At 32.9% G+C, this 25632-nt stretch overlaps 3 protein-coding genes across 4 annotated transcripts in view; all 3 read right to left on the bottom strand.

Annotated features, from left to right (window-relative positions):
- Positions 1–1040: 1040 nt before the first annotated feature.
- LOC130648438 (uncharacterized) lies at positions 1041–2768 on the bottom strand. Its single transcript, XM_057454490.1, has 4 exons — positions 2594–2768; positions 2069–2540; positions 1337–1964; positions 1041–1184 (listed from the first exon to the last, which is right to left on the bottom strand). The coding sequence occupies exons 1-4, from the start codon at positions 2766–2768 to the stop codon at positions 1041–1043; spliced, it is 1419 nt and encodes a 472-aa protein (XP_057310473.1).
- Positions 2769–16935: 14167 nt separating this feature from the next.
- The window catches only part of LOC130648378 (protein KATNIP homolog), a 46036-nt gene continuing 37339 nt past the window's right edge, over positions 16936–25632 (bottom strand). For both annotated transcript variants that reach the window (XM_057454420.1, XM_057454421.1), the window contains exons 41-43: positions 23742–23902; positions 18077–18180; positions 16936–17269 (exon numbers count right to left, since the gene is read on the bottom strand). In XM_057454420.1, the coding sequence (XP_057310403.1) occupies positions 17220–17269; positions 18077–18180; positions 23742–23902 (315 nt within the window). In that variant the 3' untranslated portion in view covers positions 16936–17219. The remainder of the gene's footprint in view (positions 17270–18076; positions 18181–23741; positions 23903–25632) is intronic.
- On the bottom strand, positions 18128–21742 carry LOC130648381 (homeobox protein ceh-30-like). Its single transcript, XM_057454424.1, has 2 exons — positions 20600–21742; positions 18128–20508 (listed from the first exon to the last, which is right to left on the bottom strand). The coding sequence occupies exons 1-2, from the start codon at positions 20856–20858 to the stop codon at positions 20165–20167; spliced, it is 603 nt and encodes a 200-aa protein (XP_057310407.1). The 5' UTR covers positions 20859–21742; the 3' UTR covers positions 18128–20164.

Raw genomic sequence — 25632 nt, 5'->3', positions numbered from 1 at the left:
TTAGCCGCTGCAGATGCACCGCCTGAACGAAGACTGTGTAATCCGAAATTTCTTGGACCTAACCCTATATCCTTAATCACATCTAAAATTTTCTCCCTGCGGTTATTGCTCGAAATATAAATTTTTCCGAATTTTCAGCAATTTCTGCTTTTACTAAATACTGCTTAAGATTCTTAACGGGACACAAGTCGGAATTATTTTCTGCAATAAACAATGTTGAACCTTTCCTATAAACGTCGGTTGTGCTTTTGCTGATGAAAAGTGTCATGTACGTGTGAAAGAAAATGATGTCAGATCGACTTAAGTTTACAATTTCATTAAATCTTAAGAAGCCACTAAATCCTATCAAGCATATCACTAGTGTTCTTAAATTCTTCAAATCGGCATTTTCACCTCCCAAATAATTAAAAATCGAATTAAGGTGGTCTACTGTTATAGGATCTTTCTTCTTCACTTGTTGCTTCTTTATTTTCTTTGCCGCCTCAAGCATGTTTTTAACGATAGGAGCTTCGCAAGGATCATGACATGAAATGATGTTGTGGTGAAACTTTATGGCATAAAAACAGCTCTCGATTATACTAATAGACGCATCACCTTGAATTAAACTTAACAAGAAAAATGCCACCTGGAATTCGTCGGCTGGGAAACATTTTAATGAGTATCGCTCGACCCAATCTTAAGGTTAAAATAACAAGTATACTTCTTTAGAGTAGTTGATTCTCGACATTTGTCAAAAACATTTGGAATTTGATCAGCTAGTACTTTAAGCTCTTTATTCGCATTTCCAGGAGTTTGTTTTTCAACGTAAGATTTGACAATGTCTAAATTCAGAGGATAAATATAATTATTATGCATTTACACTCATCTTTTAGTACAACACCTGTTTTTTGCAATTCTGCTAACCTACTTTGTTAACCTGAGCAATCCTGCTAATTTTATTACGTTTTGCACAACCGGCAACATATAATCCTCATACAGTCGTTTCAATGCCCAGTAGACATCTGCAATCCTGCTGATTCTACCTTCCTTAAAATAGTGGGTTAAGCAACCCAAAGTTTATATCCAGTAGCCATCTGCACTCCTGCTAATGCTACCTTCCTCTTAAACTTGGGCTTGACTGCCCATCTGTTTACACTTTTTACGATTGTGTTTTCACAGCAGTAGGGATCTGCAATCCTGCTGACCTAAATATTTCGTAACAATTCAGGATGTACAATTTTGTTTCCGTCATATAATTACTGTCTCGGTTTTACGAAAATGCTATTCTTAGTGCAATCATTGGGCTTTTAAAAGCAGCAGAGCCAATAAGAGCATCACGGTTATTTCCCAATCTAACATAATCGCTAGGGATCTTAAAAACACGGTATTCTTTGACAAACGTTTTAAATTTCGAATCTGAGTTGATTAATAACGGCCAGAATTTTGCAGATTTCCAGTATGGAACAACTAGCACACCTATGGCTTTCGACGCCTCCATGTGACTTAAAGTTCTGCTCACTAATGACGTAGGCGGGATTAAGTAATTATTTTCGTTTCCCCACGCGACAATGAACGCATCGACGATCGCTGTTCTGGGACACCAAAATCGTGAATTAAATATTGGCGTTTTCGCATTCTCGTGGTCTGCAAATCGGTCAATTGTCAGGGGCCCCCATAATCTGTTCAGTGTATTGAAACACTTTTCTGTAGTTTGCCAATCATCGTAGTCAAAATATTTACTTATTTTATCTGCCAAACGATTTTCTTTTCCAGGTATCCATGATATATTGATATCGATAGAATAATCAAAACCGATTTTGAAAATACGTTCAGCTATTTCTTGTAGCTGGGATTTTGCACTACCTGATTTTGTTATTATAATAGCTGCGAAATTGTCCGATTCCCAATTTATAATTTTTCCTTTTAATATGGTTTTGAATGTTTCTAATGTGAACAGAATTGCATATAATTTCCGCCATGTGGAACTAAAGTTTTTCTCATGAACTTTAAAATTCTTAAAACAGGTGTATGTTTTGCTGTCCGTTCTTACGTGCGCTCATATGGCGTAATCACTAGCGTCTAAATAAACATCAATTTGCGGAATTCTGTAGGGAATGATTTCTCTTTTGTTAAACATTTCAAAATTATCACGTCAAAAGATAATTTCCTTAATAGCCTGATCTTTTTCTTCAGATTAATTCGAGAATCCCTAGACATTTCTGCATTAATGATTTTGTATAAATTTCTAGTTTTTAACTGAATTAATTCTTTCACAACAAATTTTGTAGAAACAATTTTGCCACACAGCCTTGCTAAATTTCTCGCTATTGAATATGGGAAGTTTTGAATGGCCTTATTTATACAATCTAAGATAGAGTTAACTCGTATTTGAGGGATAGTAAAAGCATTTCTATGCAAATCTGCTTTAACGCCTAACCAGATTACTTCTTTTTGTGGATTCCAGACACTTTTATCGTTGTTAACAACGAATCCGCTTTTAAATAAAGTCCCCTGAACAAATTCCGACTCAATTAAACATGTTTCGTATGAACTTGCGACTCCTAAACCATCATCAAGGTACACAAAAATACAAATCGCGCTTCCAATTATTAACCAGACAACGCTTTACGTTTGTAAAAATAAAATGGGGCAGAAGTTAAGCCAAAAGGTAGAACAGTGAATATGAAATGTTTTGTTATCCCTTCAAATTTCCAAGAAAATTCAGGATAAGTTTGTTCTTCGAATATATCAATATGGTGATAACCTTGCTTCAGATTAAAATGAAACATGAAGCTATCCCTCTTTTAGTATTCTTCTATGACTCTCCAGTCATCAAATTTTACTTTGTCTTTATATATAAGCTTATTTACATGTCTTAAATCCAAGATAAGGCGTTTTTTACCATTACCTTAAGTAGAAACGGATAATGGGTTTACCACGTGAGGAGTGAATGCAGTTTCTTGAATCCTTCCACTCTCAAGCAGTTCATTTATTTAAGCAGTAACGAATTCTTTTTCCATGAGAGCTGATCTATTTTTTTCAAAATGCGCTTTTTCCGATGTTGAGAAAAATGGAATTTTATAGCCATGTTTTAGGATATCTATAATTGTTCTGTTCGCTTTTATGGATTCCCAAAAGGGAGTTTTGTTTTTTAAATTGCCTTTTACAGTGTCCGTTTTTTCCGCAGCTAAAGCAAGTTCCTGTTGGCTTGAAGCTATTCGCACTGGGGTGAACAACTTGTCTGAAGTCCTATTCAGCATTCCGAAACTGGATTTTATCTGGAGCTTTGGAGATCGTTGACGATACATCCGAAAACTTTGATTTCTTAGTGCGATTAAATGTGTTTTGCTTTTTTCTGATGGCACGATTTTCAGCAGCTTTAATTTTTCGCTTATCTGCGGGGTCGCTAGCCAAGTCATCTGAGATGTATTCGTCGACGGTACTCCACCCTACAATAGATCTGTCAGCAATTTTAATTAATTTGTTCCTTTTTTTAATATTAGAAACTATCTCCTGTAACATTTTTGTAGATCTGTGCTTTGAGCCTTGTTTTATCAGATCTCCCAACGTCTCAAGGTCACGTCGAATAGATTCATTAAACTCGTATTGTTTTTTGTTCCCCTAAACTTAAAAGAAAGTTCTGGTTCCTTTTTGAATTTCTTTGCTAGTTTGTGATTAACCTTTTCAAACTTTGTTTGGATATCTTCATACTTTTTGTCAAAATAATTTTTAATACTAGAAAGAGAAAGATTTTCTTTAGCAGATCTGTCTTCTCTCCGTCTTTTCTGTCCTCTTGATACACTTTCGCCACTAGACATGATTGCTTCTCTGTGAATCGTCTAACCCGTACGAATAGAATTGACTTGTGAGTAAAAATGGGTGGGAAAGTTCTATTGCGTAACTTGCCTCGATTACTACGAAAATAAGTTACATTAACTTGTCACTGAAAACAAGAAAAATACCAACGGACTTGAAAACCCATTTCCATACTTACGGCCGTATCAAAAATATTAGAGAAGGCAGCTCCGAGTCAACGAACAGATTACTTAAGAACACAATTTAACTGTTTATTAGAAACATAATTTCCGATAAACAGTTTGCTTACCGAAAGAGAAAGTCAATTGAACTAACAAGTGATAAATTTCTAAATGAAATGAGGAAAGCAGGGGATAGAGGATTTTTATCTCGTGCTGTTTTCGTTGAGGCTTTCGATACATTGTACCACGATACACTATTGCGAAAACTCTGGAATTATAAAATTAAATGACTCGCTTCATGATGCCTTACAGATTATCTGTTCGGACGTAAGCAACTAGTGAAGTTCGACAATAAAATTTCCGACCCTACAGAATTATTTTCCACAAGGGTAAATTTTAGGATCAATTTTGGGATTAATTTTATTCCTAATATTCTTAAACGATATTTCGCAGATTGATTGACAAATTGCAGAGCAATACAATTTGCATTGCATTTAACAACTACAGGAGAGTTTAAATGAAGACCTCAAAGAAGTATCCACATACCTTCACGCAAATGACTTATTATAAAATTAAAAAAACCCGAGTGTATGATTCTAGGAATAGCCATACGGATATTTAGTGGACCGAAGGAACACAGTCTAGTTTATAACAAAACTAAAATAACATACACAATCTCTTACAAGTAGCTGGGTACGCTTTTTGATTAATAACTCAACATTGGAAACAATTGTGATAACAAGTTCAGAAAGGCCTCTTTAGAAGGTCACCTTCTTAAGAGGCTTAAACCTTCACTCACAGAAGCTATGATAACTATTTATACCAACATTGCCGTTGCAGCTTTGAAGTATAACTGCATTAACCTGACACGTATTCTAAAGGGAAATTTGATGAAAATTTGGATTTTTACTAGTGATACATTTGAAGTCATTTTTTGCGTGTCTTGCATCATAGGCGTATCGTTAAAAAGTTGATAACCCTGTTAAATATATTATACCAACACCTAACAACTCTCGTTGTTACTTCCGAGATACCAGCGCGAAAACATATAAATATATATTTATATGTTTTCCCGTGACTTATATAACCAAGGTTTCCCGTTTAATACTATAACGTCATTTCCTTTAATAGGACAATTTTAATAGAGGACACAACAACATACCTTGACGTTTCCATTTTCAATTTATGTATTGATCTTTTATAAAAGAACATCGAATATAAATAGAGCAAAGAGACACGTATAGTCACCACTCAATTGCTTGACACCGATGACGTGATAACGCCTGTATCGATGTCAGAATGAATAGGTGTTTCACTTTTATTGTAGTATTGATAGGTCAGTGTTAAGGACAGTACAGCCACTGTCTTAATTGTTTAACATGCCCTAAACATTAACCGTCAATTTGGTAACTTATCGATAAAAAAGTCGGCAAAAGTTTTTTATCCGACCAAACATTTTTAGCAGTGTTTTTTTCACCTTTTTGCCTTTATTCCTTCTTTTTTGTCATTTTTCATTTTTGGATGTTTTTAAAATTCAGTATTCAAGAATTTAAATAAATATGAATTTAAGTAGCCCATCTTCATGAAATGCATACTGATTGTTCTTTCCATTTCTTTCTTACATACTCAAAATTCCAACCGACAAAGATTAATGGTAATCAGTGACGGTGATACAGAACATTAAAACGATGAGCCAAACGCCTTTAGTGATGATTATTTTTACGATTTAATGACTCTTTAGAAAATAGAAAAACCAAAAAAGTTTTCATCCCTATGAATAGTACCCAATGTTATCAAAAGAAATTTTTTTAATGAAAAAAGGCTTTTAAAATAAAAATTGGCTTTTATTAACAAAGTTTTTTGACTTAAAAGGTAATATTTCATGCATCGAACTGTAGTTTCTCAATGCAATTGTAAAAATATAATTTAAAAAATCGATGTATACCCTCTGAAATATAAAAACGAGAATGAGAACAGGTGAGCATTTTGTGTTCCAATCCTCTGACATTAACTGAACAAGTAACCACAGAGCAAAACTATATAGGTTGACCATATTATATTACTAAAATCTATAATATGTACAATATAGACAAATAAATATATCATAAAAGAGATTTAAGTCATTCTTCATTTATTTTATGAGTTTGTTTTGTATTTGCTAGTATTTGTCTTTTCTCCATTTTCAATCTGATGTAACTCAATAGCCAGTTCGTCTTTTTTCTTATATCTAAAAAAAGCAGTAAGCAAATAAAAAGAAAAATGAGAGGTTTGACAATAAATAATGATGTAAAGTATATACAGAATTTTTTGTACATGCGAATTAATCATAATTGTCGCAATTTAACCAATTAGTGTTGCAAATCAAACAATTAATGTCTCGTCAACAACAATAAGAACAGCAGGAACATTGGTTTTAACATAAAAAGGCACCAATACTCTTCAGAGTAACAATACCCTTCAGATTAATACTCGTAGCTAACAATTAAGTATACACAGAATATGCTGCACCAATGAATGTGAATGCAAATAATGTTGCAAACAATCAATCAATGTCCCAACAACAAAAACAACACCAATTACAACAACAGCAACATTGATTTTAACATAAATAGTGCAATCACCAATACATTCACGCTAAAATTCGCAACTGACAATTAAGATCACAAATATCGGAGTATAGAAAGTGAATGATAATATTAACTTGCAGGATGTCTGTAATATAATAATATTAACTTGCAGGATTTTTATTTGGAGCAGATTTGTTGACTAAGTATTGAATGTTTTGTTTATCGGTGTTATAAAGGGTGAAGTTAGTTGAAAGTAAAATGTATGGAATCATTTTCATTTATTCATAAATTTGAATATTCATTGTTGAATTTGCGACATTTATTGTTAGATTGCGACTTTTATTGTTAGATTTGCGACATTAATTGTTAGATTTGCGACATTGATTGTTAGATTTGCGACATTTATTGTTAGATTTGCGACATTGATTGTTAGATGTGCGACATTTATTGTTAGATTTGCGACATTTATTGTTAGATTTGCGAAATTTAAAAATTAGTTTGCGACATTTATTGATGCAACTGCTTCTTAAAATGTAAACAATTACTGAAACAATTACTAAATTTAATGTACCTTTTATTTCTTGTTTTCCTTTTCTTTCTCCAAACTTTTGATATTCCATGCATCCAAATAATCTTCGGCGATGACAACGTCTAGCTGTAACACCTAAAACTTTTAAGATTTAAAATTCAAATTTTAAAACTAATAATTTTGTATTAAATCATTAAACTTGTGCCAGTGTACCCACATTAGAGTCAAAGCAGCAAATTGATTGAAATACTTTTTAATTACCTTGAAAATACACCAGCACTACTAACATAAGAGCAAGTACTTTGTTCATTTTAATGTTAATGAGGTGTACTAGTTGTAACTTGTAGTTTTGTTGTATGTCTGTTTTCAAATGGTAAAAATACTGCTAAGTTGTTCTTTTTATAGGTGGCGTTTATGAAACGCTAAATATGCGAATTGCCTATGGAAACATTGAAATGTGCTGCTAAGGTGAACGATAGGTGTTTTCTATTCTCCTATTACATCATTGATATGATATTATTAAACAAATACTGAAACATATTGCTTTATTAGTTATTAGAACTATAGATGAAAAATTATTGCGTAGGTGTCTCGGAAGTACATATTACTGTTGCCAGGTGTTGATAACAACATCACCAACAGGGTTATAACCTCTTTGATGTGACACTATGCATTCATTTCAACAAACAGTTCTTTATCGCCAATGCAATCCTAAACATGAGGAACGAATTATTTTATTCACCAAACGCGATACGACATCCATATATGTATGTGTTTTTTAATATAAATTTTGGGGGACAAGGCGTCATTGTATGGATAATCATGAATAGTTTTATTAATACAAAAATAAAAGAGTAAGAAAAACAAAAATTATTGGTCTATAACTTTAGAGTTTCATGAGAACTTCTTTTAATAAAGTTCAACAATAATTTTTTAACCCAAAATTTTCTTGGTACTATTGAGTCTTCTTGTATTATTGTTTTGTATGCATGGCTGCTAATTAAATTTAAAGTGAGTTTTCGTTTAATGGTTATGATTTAAATAGAATGAAATGTTAAAATGGAAACAATAATCTTTTTTTATTGTTGTTGATTTTTGTCATCAGGCGGTGCATTGCAATCCATCGATATACGTATGTGCCTAGTTTAATAAAAATTCAATTTTGTGTTTCACATTGGTGTGGAGGTTTGTTTATTTGTTTTTTAGCGCACCCATAACGACGCGGAAGTTATACAAACAAGCTTTTTTGTGTACTAGGTCAGGACGGTAGAATATTCAGATATTTATTCATGTCCAGATAACTTCCCGAAAATGCTGTCTCTTGGATTAAAACTTGATACCTTTTATAAAAACATATCAAAAATGCCGTCTAGTTGGTTTGAACTTAATAAATTTTAAGATTTTTACTTAGCTTTAGGATAGTCAAAATGTTTTTCATGATGTCACACCTGTTGCCATTGTGACACATTGGGTATCCCTTTTTCTACTGTTGATATTCCATCATTTTACCCTACTTGAACTGGATGATGTCATCGACGTACTTAATCCCAGTTGTTTCAAACAATCATTTGTGCTAAGTTTTATGAAAGTAATATTCCACCTTAACTACTTTTGGTAGGGAGTAAGTATGCCTATTTAGCCCCCCTTTCTTAACACTCCTGACTTTTATCTTTTAGTTTATAAAAGTCACCAATCACTATATGTTGTGATTCTTGCAATGTGGCAATCTAATCCCTGCAACATGTAAATAAAAACATTAGTGATCAAGAGTAATATAATGTTTTTTTATTTTGATCTGTCAAAGAGAAATTTGTTCATTTTTAAGTAGCATACGCAACGCCCGTTTAATTAACGTGAGATTGCACTTGTAAAAACTTGTCCTGTGTATTTATGTCAAATTTGACTCTTCGATTATTACTTCAATTATTACTTCGATTATTACAATTTATTGTTAATAATACTTAGCAAAATGCGATCATTAGTTCATTATTCATTATTCAAACTGCATATATATAGTTCATTGTTAAAAGTATGTGTCTCTTTGATTGTGTGACTCAAATGTTTTGTTGGTTCATTTTATTAGAACTCGCCATAGGCTATGAAAGTTATCTAAGTTTATCTTAATGATGTCATTTCGTTTTTAACGTGATCTATTCATAAGCAAGATGTTTAGAAAGTCTTTACGTATCTAGTTAACGTATCCACCCTCCGGAAAAAGGTGAGACTATAAGTAGTCTATGGCTTTTAAGTGAAGAATTTGCCTCTAGTGCGGAAGCTCTTGGGATTCAAACCCCGGCCGAGTCATGTCAGAGACTATGAAAGTGTACCTTCTGCTCAATGTTTGGCATGAAAATAAGATTGATGTCTTAGAGGGTTGTAGTTTGAGCGGCTGTTGTGTTTTCACGGCTGCCAGAGCTCAAATGGGAACTTTAAATGAACTAAGACCATCTTCGCAGGACCTTTATTGATAATATTACCATTAGGAACTGAGGAGGCCATCCTGGCTAAATAATAATAGTGATAATAGAAGCCAACTCGAATGCGTTCATACGTCAAGTTCTATTTATAATTTTATTTTCTAAGACTTACTTTCCCAAGAAGATTTGATTTGGCTATGTATCGTTGGCTATCGGCCAAACCGCCTGTTAGATAAGGTGATTTGAAAACATGCTTAATTTATTTTATTTTTATAAGTATCTATAGCTAACTAATGTTGATGACTGTCACTAAAAAGCAGCTGGAATGTTTTAGTTATAACTAGCTAACTGGCTAGCTATTACTTGCTAGTCAAAGTGCAAGCAAGTCAGTTCCTTACGTGCAAACTCAGAATCAGGTAAACTAGCTGATACCAGTTGTGGTGAAGAAAAGAATGATTAAGTGCACGTAAAGCAAGTCTACCTAAAATTCAGAATCCGCTGACGTGGAGTTGACTTGCCGAAAACGTAGTGCCTGTATGAGGGCAAGCTGGTGCGAATTTTCAGATAAGATTCACGCTTTTCGTCCAATAACTTCGGCACTTTTCTTATTTTATCGACTAGTTTTCTGAACTAACTCTCTTTTTATATTTTTTAGTTAATTTTTAGTTAACTTTACGACGGTCAAAAATCTTGACATTATTTCACACCTATTGTCATGGTGACTCTCGATAAAAACCATGCGCGGGAATTACTGGTATTGACACTGTTACCTTTTTCCAATATTTTATGACAATAGTATGCCTTTATAACCACCTTTGAAAGGGATTGGTTGGCACTTTCAGCCCATCCCCTACCTCTCCCGATTTTTCAAACCTAATAAAAGCGCAACCTGAATAGTGTGAAGGTTATGGAATTATGAATTATTAATGTTGTGTTTCTTGCAATATAGCAATCAAATCTTTAGTGAATGAGAATAAGGGACTAATAAAATGGTATGAATTTTACTTAAGATGAATTTGTGCATTATTAACAGGCATATCGAATTACCGTACAATAAACATGAAATTGTTACTTGAAAAACTCGTCCTATGAAATTATGACTAATCTGCTTTTTGAATTATTACTAGTGCAATATCTTATTAGTTTTTTTTAATGCAATCAATTACTAGTACTTGTTGAAACTTCACGCAACTATGATTTTATTATGGTATCACTTATGGTATCAACAGGTTTCATATATAGTCCATTGTTACTAGTATGTGCCTCTTTGATTGTGTGATTCAGATGTTTTGTTTGCTTGTTCATCTTATCTAAGTGATATCATTCTATCCATGAACTTCTATCAATTGTCAATATGTTTGAAAAATATTCTACGTATTTAGTTAACATATACCTAATTGACAATGTTCATTTCAGAAACGTGCGGTGTTATTGAAGTTGAAATAATTCTATATTCTATACATGGGCATAAAATGATAGCCTAATTGTTATGTAACTTTGCAAGTGTTTGTATTCTCCTAAATGCCATCGTTTAGCCTTTTTTTCTCTGCGAATAAAATGAGACTATTGGTGCACTTATAACACGAAGGCAGCTTGGATGTGCGTGAGAATCTCACATTTGAACACATGCATATTTTACTTTCTGGCTTCACTTTTCCCCCAAAAAATTATTTGCATTGGATGGCGATTTATCATTTGCTGCGTGGCCATGTTTTATTTGAAATCCAACAAAACTTCTAAAGAAAAAAAAAGAAAGAAAGAAAGAAAAAGAAAGAAAACAATTCTGAACTTCTTGTGACTATGACCTGAACCGCCTGAAGATGAAGTGAGGTGAGAATATGCTCAATTTATTACTTTTCCATAAGTAGCTGTAGCTAGCTAATAGTGTTTGTGACTATCGCTGCAAAGTGACTAGCTGCCTCAAGTTAACCAGTCGATATTAGTTTTAGTAAAGAAAAAAATGCCTAACGGCAGATAAGATAGATAAGTTTTGTACGTATGAGGACGAGCTTTTTTCAAATAAAATGCAAGCTATCCTGAACTCACCCGAAATATTTCCGAAATGCAAAACAATGCTTTCAGTTCTGTTGATTTAGCCACACAAATAAAGCCAACCCGCGAAGACAGAGTGGTTTTACTTTATAAATATATATTTATCAAGTAAATTGTATCAAATGAATAAAAGCAGTAGTCCAATTTGTTCCAATTTTCCAAGACTGGATATCAAGGTGGTGGGGAACAACATTCAAAATACAGTTCCAGATCTTAATTTGACATCTTTCTTGTTGACGTTGCATAGCAATCTCTTTAAATGTTGTTAACTAGCTAGCTGCTTATAGCTTATAGTCAAATTTGTATTCTTTTTGTTTTGGAAGAAGAAATGGTGATGTGTTGCATTGTTGCTACAATCCCGGTCAAAAATAATGGCAGTAAACCGTTTTTACATGTGTAGCAAGAGCAAGATAAGTAGAAAGCCTCCTTTATTTATTAGGTTTATAAGTATTTAAACCTTGTGTGTTTATAGCTATGCTATTACATTGTATATTTATTATTACTACCTCATTTATTTAAAGTTGGTTTTACATAGTAAAGAATATATACTAATTTACACCAACTAAAGTAAAGAAAAGAAGACAAAATGTTTAACAAACATTAAAAATAAGAGACAAGCTGGCATATGTAACCAACATATGCAGATATGTGAAAGGTAAAGTGAGATGAGTTCCTTTTTTAAACTCTCGACGGACTGAGAAACCTGCACTTTGTCAGGCAAAGAGTTCCATAACAAACAACCTCTTAATAAAAAGGATCTAGTGCCAAAGCGCATACATAATTAAGTTGTGGTTGGTTTACATTTTCAATTTTTACTCGCCCAACAGAAGGTAGAAAAAGGAGAATTTATTTGTGCAATTTTTGGGTTTAACATGTGGCCTAAGAACTGAACGTATTACTGTAAATCTACATCATTTTTTTGCGTAAATTTATTATTGTGCATTAGCACTTTTTGGCTCAAAGTCACACTAATAAAAGCGGACGCCCACAAATGCATCAAAACTTTTATCATGAAATATTTGATGGAATGTTGGAAGAAAATCTAACTGTATGATGAAATTTTGAACAAACATTGGTAATACAGCTCAAAAGTTCATTCATTCATCTTCCAAATAGATGGTAAAGCATCAATGGCAATGTTGGTCGTCATAAACGAGTTAGTAGATTTTTACGACGAAAAAAAAACAAGACGACAAACAAGGGAATGGGTGAAAAGAACAAGGCAAAATAGATTTTATAATAACATTGTTTAAGAACCAAAAATGGAGGACCAATTCGGTTTCAAGAAGATGTTTCTTATCTTAGAAAAAATCTCTCATGTCATCTCCAAAAGAAATAAATAGAGGCCACTGACCAATTCTAGCTGACGAACGACTTGCCCTTACTCTGCGGTATTCAGTTACTGAAGAATCAATCAATATCAATCTCCCTAAATGCAGTATCGCATAACTGTATATTAATAATCGCATTTTGTTTGTCTATCCGAAAGAAAAGTGTTGTGCAACAGGCCCACGCAATAGCGTATAATTTAAAGACGGACGACCCCGTGGATTTTTCCAGGGGTTAACAACTACTTACTAAATAATGTTGTAATTAGTGCCCTTGTTTTTTACAATTCCCAGTTCATAGCAGGAATGGCTAAAAATTTCCAAAATTTATGAGGGGCACTGGAATTATTCCCATGAATTGTGTGCTATTGATGGGAAATGTGTCACCATGAAAAAGTCTAATAATGGTGGATTCTTTCATTGTAATTATAAGCACATCCACTCGATTATTCTTTTTGCCGATTGCAGGTCAAACGGCCAAGATAACGATGCTTCTGTAATGTTTAACCTTCGGAAAAAGAATAAAGACGTTGGAAAGTCAAAATATTTGATGAAAAACTTCACCAAACCGATCATAGATCAAATTTTCCCATTTAGATAAAGAAAAATGTTTGATTAAAATATGTTCTGGAAAATATTTCATCAAACACCATCAAACACGATTTTTTCTTCTTTTTTAAAAAATGTAAAAATTATGCATATACGCAAACTGATCAAACATTCCATCAAAGATTAGAAAATGTCGATTTAAAATTTTTGCCTCTTTTTTTAATTAAAGGGTAACTGACAAATTGAAATGCTACACATCCACCCGACATTAGAGAGTGGGTGAATCCTTTTACATAACCGACTTTCATACAGCGCAGTCTGGGCACGAGTAAATCGCTTGTAGGGACAAATTTTTCATAATGGCAGCGCAACAAGGAAAAAAACAACAACAACATTAACAGATGGGTATTTGATGCACTGCTTGATGGGTATTTGATGCACTGCTTGATGTGTATTTGATGCACTGCTTGATGGGTATTTGATGCACTGCTTGATGGGTATTTGATGCACTGCTTGATGGGTATTTGATGCACTGCTTGATGGGTACTTGATGCACTGCTTGATGGGTATTTGATGCGCTGCTTGATGGATATTTGATGCACTGCTTGATGGGTATTTGATGCACTGCTTGATGGGTATTTGATGCACTGCTTGCATCTTTTATCACTGCGTTGAGTGCAAAAACACAAAAGAATCTTTAACTATGGTAAGATACTGCATTCAGTGATATCCTGAACTGGAAGCTATAATTGAAATGTTTCACCAGTCCCTAGAAATCGCAGGCTGCGTTAGTCTTTTATCACCAAACTTTTATCAATACTGTTAGTAGTGGGCTTTGGAAACACTAAAGTTTAAAACTTTTTCCAACCCATTTTAATTTATTAACATTCTTTAATTCTAAATAAAAAAAATCGTAAAATTAACCGACACTTATTTATTAGAACCCGCATCCCCCAATTTTTCCAGATTAAGATTAGTTTTTATTACACGTGGAAATCTAAAGAAAAGAAAATCCTTCAATAAAAAAATCACAAAGAACAAAAATATACATTCCTTTTGTAGAGGAAGCATTGTAACAAAATATAGCAGTTAAGTTAACATAGCCGAAACAGCTGGGTTCCAAGGGGCGCTGCAAGCCCCCTGGTGGGTTCCCAGGGCGAAAGGTCTGGAAGCTAACGCATATTTGGAGTCCTAAAACACATGAAACGTCTATTTTTAGCGAGATAGCCTGCAGATTCTCTGGTTGAATAACATCAATTTTTATGCAGTGATAGACACACTTATTGGAAAAAATTAAAAATTATTACTTAGCAAAAAAGTGGAGGGGGGGGGAGGGTATTGAAGCCCCCCCCAACCCCCCTAGTGGCGCCGCCCCTGTAGGATCTTATGAATAAAGATTTTATAGAAGGGAGCGCTTATCGAAAAAACCTATGCACTCTCTTGCTTGCGATACTCTTTTTTGATGCTATATAGAGAAAGCATCCGAGTTTAAAAACATGGACACAAAGCAGGAATGAATGACCTTCCTGACCGATATTAAGTGTTTTTTTTTACATTTTAAATGGCTAAATACAACAGGGAGCCAAGTTCCAGATTTGTTTTATATATAATTAATTTTTTTATAAAGTTTTATATACATTATGCTGTTCTCATTTACAACTATATCTTCTTCACTGTCATGCCAGTGTTAAATTGCTTTTTTCTACTGATAATTGGACCAGCTTGAGTTTCTTTAGCGTTTTCCTGAAGTATTTCATCAGAAATCTGTTGGCTTTCACGACATCTAAAAATGAAGCAAGCTTTTTCTATATATTTTAGATTTTGCAAAATTCAGCTCTTTGTAAAATTAATTAACAACAAAAAGTTACAATAACATCCCTTGACCAACACATATATAATTTTCCGATTTAAGAATGTAGAGTGTCGAATAAATGGGGAGTGAAGGTTTTAACAGGTTTTATACATTAAAAATTGCGGAAACATAATATATAAATATTTCGAGGGAACGTCTTCATGATTGAGTAACAAGTTTTTGGTATTGTAAAGTACAGTGCCATAGGCTTAGTCCCCACAATAATTTTTAAAAGACGATATTGTTTTTTAAAAAAACAAAATACAAAATTAAGGATACTGTTCCTTTTGGCACTTTATATACGTACAATTTTGTTGAATTTCATGCGTTTGCGGGCGAAAGTACATGTGACATTTTTAAAATCTTGCCCCAGGGCAAAACCGTGGTTTTCCCTCGCGGAAACACTAAATATACCCCCTTCCATCCCCTCTCTCCCTTTAAACAAAACTTTATTTTCGTACGGCACTGGAAAAGTATGTCAAGAAAGCTATGTTAGTAGTTGCCGGGTATCTCCATCAAACTTTGGGGGATCACTGTGGACCTTATTTTTGGTGACTTAATGACGACAAGGTTTGGGCCGTTTAATTATCAGAAAAAACAAAGAGAGCATTAATTGATTTTACAAAGTGGATTTCTATAACATACCTCTATCGGGAATGTCAACATTTTTGTGCTCTACTTCAATGCCACTGCATCCGTACCATCTTTTGTAGAGACATTTCTTTCCATGAGAGACAGTTACCATTAGTAACAATAAAATTAGTAATTTCATGTTGAGTTTCTTAATGCTAAAATATCTACCACCTCCGCACTTATCGCATGTGTTCGATATTTACATACGCAAATTTAGATATTTGACTCATCCTGGCTTTGACGTCAAAAGATGCAATTAAATATAAAGGGCCTATGCTGGACACCGAATTTTTTATTTCATGTTTTTGCTATGTGATGTGGAGTCTCGTTGATTCTTTATTGAAACTACACATCAGATAGTGAAGTCATTTAATTTAGCAGATAATATGCATTAACTTCGATTCAAGTTCAACTTTAAAAAATAATGATTAATGACGTCCGATGAATATTGTTTTGGGGAAATGTTATTAATAATTTATTCTCTGTTCAAAATGGTTTATATCTTGATTGCTTTTGCAAATTGCTACCTGTTGGATTCGTTTTAATAAATATTCCATTGAGATGAGGGTGGAAGCTAAAGTCTGTGATTGGCTATTTGTCTGACTAGGTTCATCAGATATTTTAAAGCTTCCATGGAGATTAGGGTGAAGCTCTTCGTGTTATTGACTTTATCTAGTTAAACACATAAATGAAATGATGAGCACAAAAAACAACTTTTGCCGTGTGGCCATGGTTATTTTTCATCTCTGCTGCCAAAATAGAATAAAATTCTTTTTCTGTGACTTCTTTTTTACTGGGAGACGGATTATTTATCACTTTGCAATCCGATTTTTTCACACTTTGTAATTTGGAACCCTTCTAAGCCATTTTGTCGCATTTTCTTATCCCAAACCTATGGCAATTTGTAACGATTTACGAATTCACTTGTCAATTTACACGGCGAATCTTAGGACGTACGATTCTAGGTTGTTTGACCTAACCTCTTAAACTGCGCTAATTGTTGCTGATGTAAGCATAGTCATTTCGAAATTTGGTATGCTGGAGACGACAAATAAATAGAATAATTTATATTTATTTATACACGACAATAAGAATATATTTACAAGTAAAAATTTTTTGTGCGCTTTTTCACAAACATTACGCTGATGTCAACTTCCAACACAACACATTGGGTTTATCTCTTAAAAAAAGTTTCTTTTTTCACTTTAATGTTCATAAGAAAATTACATCAACAAGATTATGCACTAAAAAAATTTTAGTGCGCTGAGAATGCAATACATCAAGTTTTTGCTGGATATTCTCCCGCGACTGATATATTTCTACTTATATCTTAACGTCATCGACGTTTTTTGCCGGCAGATTTGACAGACGTCATGGGTCGCATAGCTAGAAAATAAAATAAACAAAGAATAATAATGATAAAAATACAGTGGACTCTCGATATAACGAACATCCAAGGGTTATAGAAAAATGTTCGCTACATCGAAAGGTGAGAAAAAATTTGCCTAAATCGTTTAAAAGTCGAACCTTTTTGAACAAAAGTGCTTTAAATTTGTATTGTTTAAAATTAAAATGATAAAGAAATTCGAATAAACACGAGACGTTCGAAAGTGTGTTTACATGGCACAATGTCTTCATTAAGCATTGTTTTGTTTGCGCACAAGTTTCTTTTATCAACATCGCTTTGAATGTAATCTACAAGATGCTTTTGCAAGATGAATTGCCTGATAAAATGACAGTAAAAATTTCGCATAAAACGGAAATTAAAGTACACCATGCTGACAAAGACACCTGGTCACCTGAGTTTTGTGAACACTTGAAAGTTTAATGCAAACCTATAAATTCGGTTGATAAATATGCTGTTTGAATAAAAACTACAAATGTAGCTCGACTTTTTACAAAGTTTTTAAGAAAAGATTTATTCTTAGATGCAAGAAATTATTTTTTTTTGTTATTTGTTTTACGATTTGGTACTTTGAGGGGGACGGAAAAATTTGGCTCGAGAGTTTACTATATCGGGGGTTCGTTATATAGAAAGGATTTGTAGGAGTTTCTTAAGACTAAGGTGAAAGGACTTTGGTTCGTTATATCGAGATGCTTACTATATCGGGGTTGTTAAGAGTCCACTGTAACATAATTCTTCAAATAATTCAGTAATCTCGTTTACCGGCTATTTATCAAAAATATATTTACCAGGATCTGCTGTCCCTTTAACGTCATATTTGTCTTGATGTGCCGTTAGAATTGAACGGTCGTTTGTCAACTGAACTGCTTGTTCTTGAGTAGCGACTGTAGAGCTGAAATGTATAACACACATTTATCTCAGATATATTAACCATATGTAATGCTTTTTATAAAAAGAATACGTGCATGTATCAATTGCAGAATTGACCAAATAAATGATCAGAAACATACATTTGTATGTGTTACGGGGAATAGGATAAAGTGGAAATTATACACATTCTCCAGGTAAAGGGTTAATATATAATTCCTAAATTTATTACAAACCTCGTAGCCCATATATCTAACAACAAAGAGAAAACAACAGCAACATATTCAAAAGAAAATGTTTATAGAGACGTATATATCCACTGAAACGTATGATCGAGGATGTATATCTACTGACAAGAGTGCATAGGGAAGTATTAGTAGAATGTATACTTCCACTGGGTATGTGCATGTGGGAATGTAGTTATAGGTCCACTAGAATGTGTATACGGGGATATAGGTTCACTGGAATGTGTATACGGGGATATAGGTTCACTGGAATGTGTAATGAGAATATAGCTGTAGATCTGTGAATTACACTTTTTATAGAAATAAATTAAAATAATTGGACTATATAAATAACGGAACATATATATTTACAAGCTCGTTGGCTTAAAATAAAAAATAATACAACTAAAGAAAGCGGTTGGGTAATACGATCTGTTATAAGTTTTCAAAGATCTTTTGCCACACAAAAAATTCGTCACCCAGGGAAAATGTCATCAATTTCATCCAAATTCCAAGTTATTATTAAAAAGGTGTCAAAATCATTTTGATTTTTTCTTAAACCATCCAACAACACCTGGGCAAATTAAACGATTCAACACTGCGCATGCGTGACTTAATTAAAAATGAATATGCAAAAAATTTACGAAATTTGAAACTTTTAACTTTGTTAAGAATTTGTTAAGAATGATTTATCATCTCAAATATTGTTTGTTATATTAATTCATCTTATATACACGCCATATTTACTTAGTACTTTCGAACCAAAACCTCTTGAATGACGGGTTTTCTTTGTACAGAGGCCTGGGGCAAATGATATAAGGCGCGAAGTAATCATCTGCTACATCCCTTTTACTTTCAGAACTTCACACAATAGGTCGAGTATTATAAATCATTATTACCAGCGTTTCAAGTTCCACCCAAATTTTATCGTATCAAAGTATTGTTTGCCTTAATTTCCGAAAAATAATTTTACTACTTTTAAATTTTATGAAATATTTACAAAATGCAAAAAAAGTACCTAAAAAAAGTGAGACATAGTGTTATACCTTATCTAATTTATCGAAAAATTGCGAAGTTAATTCTTGCTAAATTTACTTCTGGTTTTCAGTTTTATTCTTGTGGTGTCTCTGTAATATCAAGCTTAGAAGTAAACCTCGTAAAAACGTTTCATTTGATTTATTCTTCAGTCCCATTTCATGTCGCTTTCTCGAATTTTCGCCACTTAGGGACAATAAAGTAAGTGGGAACAAAGCGCAGTTCTTAACAAGCTGAAACAAAACAGCATAGGCAATTTAGATAATCCAATGTATAGATTTTTTAGGAATAAAAGATCTCCTTCTAAGGGCAAGTTTTAACAAATATCCTTGGGTCCGCCGATGCTATAAGTCTCATCCGTCATACATATTTCCCGCATCGCCATTTCGTTTGGTTTTTAACATGACATTATTACTCAGTGCGATAGACAGCGGCTAGTGGGTTTACACGTTTAAGAAGTCAATAATAAAACGACAACAATTTATTTCAAATAAGTAAATTAATAAATACAAAATTGTACAAATATGAAAACCCGGGGCCGCAAAAAATACACGACGGGTAAAAAAGACCAGTAAAATGTGAAAAGTAAAAAATAAAAATAATAAAAATAATAAATTTCCTGAAAACAGAACGGTAATATTTGTAATACTTTGTACAACTTTGTGCAAAAAATAATAAAAATGAAATTCCGTAGTAGTAAATATATAATACTAAATATATAAATAAATATAAAAATTAAAATTGAAATCATCAAAATTTGCGTAAGTAACGTTTTGTCGGTGATGTCGGATACGATAAAAAGTAATTCTCCGGCAGACGACTAAAGCGTGGTAAACCAGGATTTTCAACAGGTACGACATACCCTTTTTCTATGGCGTCAATATAATCGCGTTTAGCTTTCATCCTGCGATTTTGGAACCAATTTTTTACTTGTCTCTCGGTTAATTTAAGTCTGTTAGCAAGTTCGTATCTCTCTTTTAAGGTGAGATAAGTAGTGGTGTAAAAAACTTTATGTAGTTCACTTAACTGTGCGTCGGAATATTTTGTCCGACGATGACGATCCGTGTCGCCTTGAGGTTTATCGTCTTTTAAATCTAAATAAAAAATGGAAATATGAAATATAATACTTAAATAATGATACATACAAAAATAACTTAAAAAATATTAAAATAGGGTAAAATGTACCTTCTAATGATGAGGGTGGATCGGGTGAAATACTAACGTCGGAACAACGTGACGAGTTCATGCTAGACGTTTCCGACGCCGTATACGATGTGATTGGACGAAATGAATAATCTACATTTGCACACGTAAAGTACGACGATAGGTGTGTATCAGAATGAAAGTTTATAAGCGACACTTCTTTTTCAACGTCGTCGTCGTGTTGTTTGTCGTCTAATAAATCTTCATAAGGACGCCAAATTTTCGTGATAGATCGCTTCATGGCGTAGAAGTATACAGTGTTGTTCAAGACTCGTTCGAATAGTACTGACACGTGTGATTCTCTTTTGAAATATACTTCGCAGCTAACTTAGATAACTGCGTTCAAACCACGTGTTAAAGATAGTGACACCATGAAATTAACTCGAAATTATATTTCCCTATTTTGTCTTATCTGATTGGTTGAAAACACAATTGAAAGCAATTTCTTTTTACGACTCTATGTCGAGTTTATAATTGAAGAGAGAATAGAGATGTGTTAATCGCACCAGTGGAATATGAAAATTATAAACATCAAACAAATGAGTACATTAAAAGGTAATAATTATTACAGTACTGTGTCAGAACAAGAACAATAACAACATTATGACGTCAGAAAAGGAACATGTTTTTAACAGGTTTCTTTTGTGCAGGGGTCTGGGGCGAAAAATAAAAGGCGCGAAGTAATCATCAGCTATATCTCCAAGGATGGATGTTTTCACATTCAAAATAGCGCGGCAAAACAATTCGATTATAGTTGTTGAAACTTTTTTGACTATTAAATCGATTATTGTCCGAATTTTTTACGATCTCCTTTCTAACCCCCTTGACAATAACAAAAATTATGAAATTAAATTTTTTAATGACTATCTGTAGAGAAAAAAATATATAAATTTTTTCCAACGCTTCAATGATACGATCATCTCTTTTTTATTTGTATCATTTTTTATATTTAAAGTCCGCGCGCTCTAAAATCTATAACGGTGGCTGTATTCACATTAAATATTTTTACAAGAAAGAGTCAAAGATATTTCATTGACAACGTTTCTGGTTTTAAGGCGGATTTCCACCACAAAAATTCGTTTCGTAAAAATCTACCTTTTATTTTATGCGTTTAAGTGAACGTAAAAATTAGGGTTTAACCCAACGCTAAAGTTTTTTTAAGTTGTTTAAGTCACGTTTACGGTTGTATCACTTCGGTTTAAAAAAATATACCCCTTTTTTAATGAGAAGCCTAGTTATAAAGTTTAAAGTTGACATTAAAAAGTGCTTTAAAATTCAGCATTGAGGCAAACTTTATTCTCCACGGATACTTGGTATACTAGCAAGATTTAGTTTGGCCTAATTTCGCGAAATATTTTAAACGTCTTTTGCAAATACAAGAGCAGAAGAAGTTTATCCACGATTTACAAAAACACGACATAAATACCGGTTATGTTTCCTTCTGATAAACATCTTAATAAATTGTCACAATTCACAAGAGCGTAAACAAAATTTTTTTAGGTTTCAAAATTTTAATACGAACGGAAAATTTATATGCGACAATTTAAAAAGAAATTATCAGCCCTATAGCCATTCATGAAAAATATACATATAAAGTACGCTTTAATTAAATTACACAGCTAAGTAAAAACAGCAATATAGATTTTTTCCTTGTTATGCCAGCAATGGAAAATAACTATCTATGCGCGCGCTTTAAGCTCGGTTCCCACTGTGGTTTAAGTATATTTTAAATAAGATTTTAAAGTTAAACCATAATGTGAACGTGTTCGTGTTTTAAAATTTTCGGCATAAAACCTGCTTAAACCACAGATAAAAAAAAACCTTAGATCAAAAATTTTCGATATTGTGGTTTAAAGTTCAAAGGCGCCGACAAATGCCGAAGGAGTGAGTTTTCAACGATTTCAGGGCACATTTTGCGCATTTTCACGTTAAGACAGAAAAGAGAATAAAAAATGGCAGAAAAAAACTTGTTTGGTACAGGAGGAGAATCTTAGCGTACTTATTCGCCAATATCCAGTGATTTTTGATAAATCACACAAAGGCTACCTAGAGAGAAACGCTACATGTTTTTGCTTTTAAAACACAGTGGGAATGCTCAGGTTTTATTTTAATTTTTAAAACACATTTAAAACCTTTTAGGTTTTTTTTAAACCCAAGTTAAACCACAGTGGGAACCAAGCTTTATAAAGAGAGAAAGTCCGAAATCATTTTTTGATTAATAACGCTCTGTTATATGTATCTTGTATTTCAATTTTGACTCTCAGTTGATCTTTAATTAATTTTATTCAACACCTATTTTTCCTTTGAAGCCCTATGCTTCTTTTGACTGATTTGAAGAGCAAGAAACGCCCAGATGGTTTGATATATTTTTAATTAGTAGCGAAAAGAATCAAAGAACATGTGGGAGCAGAAATACTTTATTGAAAAAAATTTACGCGTGAAAAAACTTCGATTTATCTACAGTTCTTGATTAAGTTTAACGCCAGAACCTTGAAATATCAGTTAACTGGTGAAATTAAATTCCAATATAGGCTGCATTTTTCTGTTTAAATTTAGGGAAGGTCGAGTCTGGTTGACAATTTCCAATCTGCTCCCAAATTTTTGCAGTTTAAGCCCTAATATACTGATAAAAAGAGAAGAGTATAAGAAAAACAATTATAAAAACTTTACTAGTGATTTTAAGAATTACATCCAAGTTAACCGATATCACCAAAGTTTATTTTTATTTCTTTTTTAAAAAAATACAGATTATCATAAAGTTACATAAGCTTTAAATCAAAACATAGTGATGTTTAACTGGGAATTCCTTAATATTTGACATTTAGCTTCAGGTTGGTTTATATAGCAGAAATTCTAGAAGAATTCTAGAAATTTTTAGAATTCCAGAAGTTGTAATCACTTCGCCGGACAGAAAGTGACCCAAGGATTCACCACGTCACCCCGCTAAACCCCCAACACATAACCCACGCAAAATTTAATACCCTTGACGTATCAGATAAGTAAATAAAAAGAGCTTAACATTTTAATTTTTTAATCCTCTCGCGATTATACGAAGATTATACAAATCGACAATACATTACATTGGACGCAAACACAAAGAACCAACCAGTTCAGTTAGACGTACCTTAAAAGATGATGCCTCTCTTTTAATGCAATGTCTTCTGCATCAGTAAACAATATGGTATGATGGACAATTGGGAGTTCAATTCCTGGTATGATAGCACGCGCATATATGGCGCACTGTGGAAGAACACCGCTATATACAAGTAGGTCGTCAACCAGGAGCTAAAAATAAAACATTTAACTATAAAATAATCCACACATGGCGGAAATTTTCCTTTTAAAACAGTCATGTCGTTAAAAATATTCACCATTAAAGTTATAAGGAATAAAAACGTAAATATATAGTAAAAAAGTAAGTAAAAATAAAACAAAAAAATCAACATTTTTTTATTTATTTACCCAACATACTCTCTTTTTTAATAAAGTTTCACAGAAAAGCCGTCAAAACTAAACCTACAACCCACAGAGACCTTTTTTAGTCTTTGTAGTACTAAAATTATTTCGCCTAAAAATTTAACGAAAACACCAGCATGCCTATCTAATTCAAAATCTTCTACTAGAGTTTTTGCAGAAATTTTGCGATCTAAACCATATTCGCAAAATTCAGTTTCGTAAAAATGCACCCTTAAGACCAAAAGGAGGCGAAGTTGATTAATCGAAAATTTAAGTTCCAAAGGTAGGCGAAGTTGATTAATCGCAAATTTAAGTTCCGCAAAAGTAGACAAAGTTAATTAATCGCAAATATAAGTTCCGCAAAAGTAGACAAAGTTAATTAATCGCAAATATAAGTTTCGCAAAACTAGGCGAAGTTAAATAGTCTTTAAAAGCTTTGGATTTGTAAAAAGACTTGATTTTTTTGTAGACGCTTTGAAAAACTAGTCTGACTAAGCTTCCATACAATGATTGTTATGATAAACACTTTCGTATTACCATCTCATAAGGGAAATATAAAAAATTAGTAATATTTCATAGAAAAGTATTCCAAACATTCATTCCGTACTTTCTTCTAGATAGCTTTCAATCACAAAAACATGCCCATTAAAAAAAAGTCTATTTTGGCCACTCATTCTCATAAAACAGTTTCCGCAAAAATTCATTTTCTAAGGGTAACTTCATGGCCTATTGTACGTGAATATATTCAACCAGATCGCTCTTAGTAAGAAAAAAAGTTTTTTTACTCCAAGGTTTATCAATAAATATTCACTCGCACATGGGTAAAACATCTTCAAGACGTCATTCCTTTTTGGAAGGGATTCAAAAAAACGTTTTAAAAGAGGTTAGACATGAGGAACTTTGTAATAACTTTCGAATGAGATATTTTTTGCCAAAAAAGTTAGGCTCCGCGAAAATTTTTAAAAAATTCCCTTGCATCACGTAACAAATTCTGTGAGTTGACCAAAAATCATGTGGTTTTGTATCATTGTTTGTATTATATAGTAACTTTACACGCTATTTCAATGCCTTCTTGAAAAAATAATAGCCGTTGTCCGTCTGTCTCTGTGCAATATGATACCACAGTAGCGAGACAAACAAAATGTGGTATCTAAATTTCATAAATTTCTTCATCGAAAATTTCTTCCCTTACAGTGTTCGAGCAATTTGTTAGCAACTTTTTCAAGTTCTCATTATCATGAATTACATGAACTATTCATTGACTTCAACGGCTTTAATATTACCTCTCTATAAGAACCAAGAGATTTGGTTACCGCTTAAGGTTAATTTTTTCTTACATAATTAATGCAAAATTGTCCTTATTTGTTGTTCTTATATATTTTTATTTTTTTATTTTACAGTACACTGCCAATATTTGCGATGTAAAATCTTAGTTTCGCATCAGTTAATTCTACAAAAATGTTTGCCACAGAGGCATTTCCCCTATTTTTTAATGTTCTTTATATTTCAGGAAAGAAGAACGTGTTATTAAAATTTCGTCCTTTTTGCATCATTCTTAA

Source organism: Hydractinia symbiolongicarpus, chromosome 7, assembly GCF_029227915.1.
Source record: "Hydractinia symbiolongicarpus strain clone_291-10 chromosome 7, HSymV2.1, whole genome shotgun sequence".
NCBI classification, from domain to species: domain Eukaryota; kingdom Metazoa; phylum Cnidaria; class Hydrozoa; order Anthoathecata; family Hydractiniidae; genus Hydractinia; species Hydractinia symbiolongicarpus.
This window is presented reverse-complemented; position numbering and strand designations above follow the sequence as displayed.